The sequence below is a fragment of the Garra rufa genome, chromosome 21 (assembly GCF_049309525.1).
Source record: "Garra rufa chromosome 21, GarRuf1.0, whole genome shotgun sequence".
Taxonomy (NCBI): Eukaryota; Metazoa; Chordata; class Actinopteri; order Cypriniformes; family Cyprinidae; genus Garra; species Garra rufa.
Window position 1 is genome coordinate 20,739,898 of NC_133381.1, and position 2,774 is coordinate 20,742,671.

General features: G+C 38.2%; 1 protein-coding gene across 1 annotated transcript in view; it reads right to left on the reverse strand.

Moving 5' to 3' along the window:
- greb1 (growth regulating estrogen receptor binding 1) overlaps window positions 1-2,166 on the reverse strand; it is a 21,949-nt gene extending 19,783 nt beyond the window's left edge. Inside the window, exons 1-3 of the mRNA XM_073826947.1 lie at window positions 2,010-2,166; window positions 1,721-1,825; window positions 1,442-1,618 (exon numbers count right to left, since the gene is read on the reverse strand). Of these exons, the coding sequence (XP_073683048.1) occupies window positions 1,442-1,618; window positions 1,721-1,825; window positions 2,010-2,166 (439 nt within the window). The remainder of the gene's footprint in view (window positions 1-1,441; window positions 1,619-1,720; window positions 1,826-2,009) is intronic.
- Between the last annotated feature and the right edge of the window lie 608 nt (window positions 2,167-2,774).

Genomic DNA, 2,774 nt, shown 5'->3' on the forward strand with positions numbered 1-2,774 from the left:
CAAATATTTCTGGTAAATAATTTCTGGTAAACAATTTCTCTGGTAAAATTCCTATAAATTCCTATGGTAAAATAATGTTTCAATAATAATTTTATTATTAGTAATAGTACTATCATTACATTAAGTAATATATTTCTGTCACAGTTTCTTCAAGTTAAACCAAACTTTTATTTTGATGGATTGCTGCGAAGACCTTTACGACGACAGTTTTTCTCAAAAGAAATAGTAAAATGCTCATGAAGTGACTCCCAGAGTAGCTCTAGAGATTAAGTTCATGTGTTTAGGTACTCATATATTGAGGCGGCAGAGGCTAAAAACACAGCGAGAATCACACGCACTTCAGTATGTTTGTAGTAAACGAAACAGAGCTTCTGCGCCATCCAGACATGCAGAACTTTTTTGTGGCTAAATATTTACAGAAACATATCACATTTTGATTTAAGTGGACTGACCTACTTTTGATTTATTCATCCCAAATTTGGCGAATTACGCAAATTTCATTTTTTGGCTGGATTCCATGATTCTGTCAATAATAGGGCCCTAGTGTTGTCACAATACTTGAATTTCTAACTTCAATGTGATGCCTTGAAAAATATGAATATTCAATACCATTTTCAGTGTGCGTTTGGTGTGCACTTGCGGTGTGCGTGAACTGGCTGTCAGAGAGAAGATATAAGCAGAAATCACAGCTGATATTGGTGTATTGATACTGTGACGATATTTCAGTATCAATAGGTAAAACCTACTTACCTACACTACACTACCCTGTTAAAAAACAGCATATGCTGGTTGAGTAGGTTTTGATACTGGTTTTATCTGGTTTAAGCTGGTCTTTAGCTGGTTTACACTGGTCCTTTAGCTGGTCCTAAACTGGTCCCTCCTGCTCAGCTTAAACCAGCTAGGGACCAGCATAAACCACCTAAGGACCAGCATAAACCAGCTAAGAACCATCTTAAACCAGCATCCCAGCATCAAAACTACCTAACCAGCATATGTAGTTTTTTTCAACAGGATAGTAAGAAGTGTTTAGTAACCACTCAGATCAGCTCTCCAACCACCTAGCAAACATCCTGAATAATCTAGCAACTGCATAGCAATTGTCTGTCTATCTAGTAGCTCTAAAGCAACAGTCTTGCATCTACCTGTCTAGCAACTACCTGGAACACCCTGACAACCACTTAGAATCAATGCATAAAACCCTAACAACTGATTGGCAACCATCTAGCAGTGCCATGTCTATGTGCTGCTTCTCTGGCTGTGTTTCTATCAAACTGCTTATATAAACCCAAATTAAAGACCCTCAAATGTCCCTCTGACAAATGGAAATGTGGCCTCTTGAGGTTGAGGTACCCTGACCCAGATCAGGGCCTTTCACAATCTGGCTCTTTTTTTGTAATGCAGGGAATCAAAATACTGGTGCATCAGGTTTAGTGTGTCTTACCTAAAAGTGCATTACGTCCACATTCATCAGGGAGAAAACGCAGGTCCACCGCGCACACCAGAATGTGATCAGGCACGCTGGGAGATTTTGCTCCGACGAGCAGAAACCCAGATGGGACTTCCAAAGACTCGGTGGCCATGGACGAGAGCCGAAGGTCTTTGCCTGCCTGACAGAACCCTGAAATGCACAAGTTTGTATCAGGACACAGTAACTCTATGAATGTACTGAATCACTATTTGTCCATCGATGCTCTGTTACATATGGCTCAAATGAACTCACCATCTGTAGTACAGGATCCCTCTGGTGGAGGCTTCATCTGATATGGGATTGGAGGGCTGTTTGAATCTGAGCCATCCTCTTCATCGTCATCCTCATCTCCTCGACCTGTAAATATTAAATTAAAATAAAATATCACATAAAATTAAATTAAACTAAACATAACATAAAGTAAACCTAGAAAAGCTTTTATCTCTTGATGCTGTCACCACATGTCTGGTTAGGGGACATATCAAAACAAAACAAGTGATGCATTCGCAGAAGACAGCAAACCTGTCTAAAAAAAGCTCACCATCATGAGAATTAGGCCTTTGCTCCGCTTCCAGGTACAGCTGAGAGAACACAGGTCTGGGCACCACTGTGTTGGAACGCAGTGACGCCTCTATGGAGTTGTGCAGCACCTCCTCAAACCGTGTGCTCTGAAGATGTCCTGTATATGAATTCCCCATGACCTTTAATATAATGAAGATAATTTGTTATGAAAAACTAAAATGGAACTAAAATTATTAATTCACAAATGTTCTTCTTCATTCACAGTGGCTTGAAAATGATAAACAAATAAAAATCAAAAATGTTTTGCACTGTATGGAAGCATTTTTAAAGCATGTTTATAAAGTTTATAGACATTAGTTACATTATTGCTGCAAAATTTAATTACATAAATTAAACTTTGAGTATATAAAATTTAAATGGAATACATTTTGTTATGATAAAAATCATAAATCATTATGTTTTGTGGGGGCCAGTGAAAACGAGTGCATCTTACTGTATATTAATAAGAGAAACTGTTACTATCATTTAGTATTTTAATGACTGTCATCCTGACTACGACTGTTATTAAAGCAAACAGCTGTAACCCAGAGGTTATTTGAGGACATGTGATTTTGACTGCACACAAACATGCTGCTCTGACTGTGAAGCTGATTTGATGTCAGTGACTCATCAGACAATCAACCTCTCTCTGTGGTCAGTAAATATGATTACAACAGAACAAGACTGAGCTCAAATCATTTAAAACAGTTTCCATTTTCCCCACAGGAAGAAGAAATAGTGGATT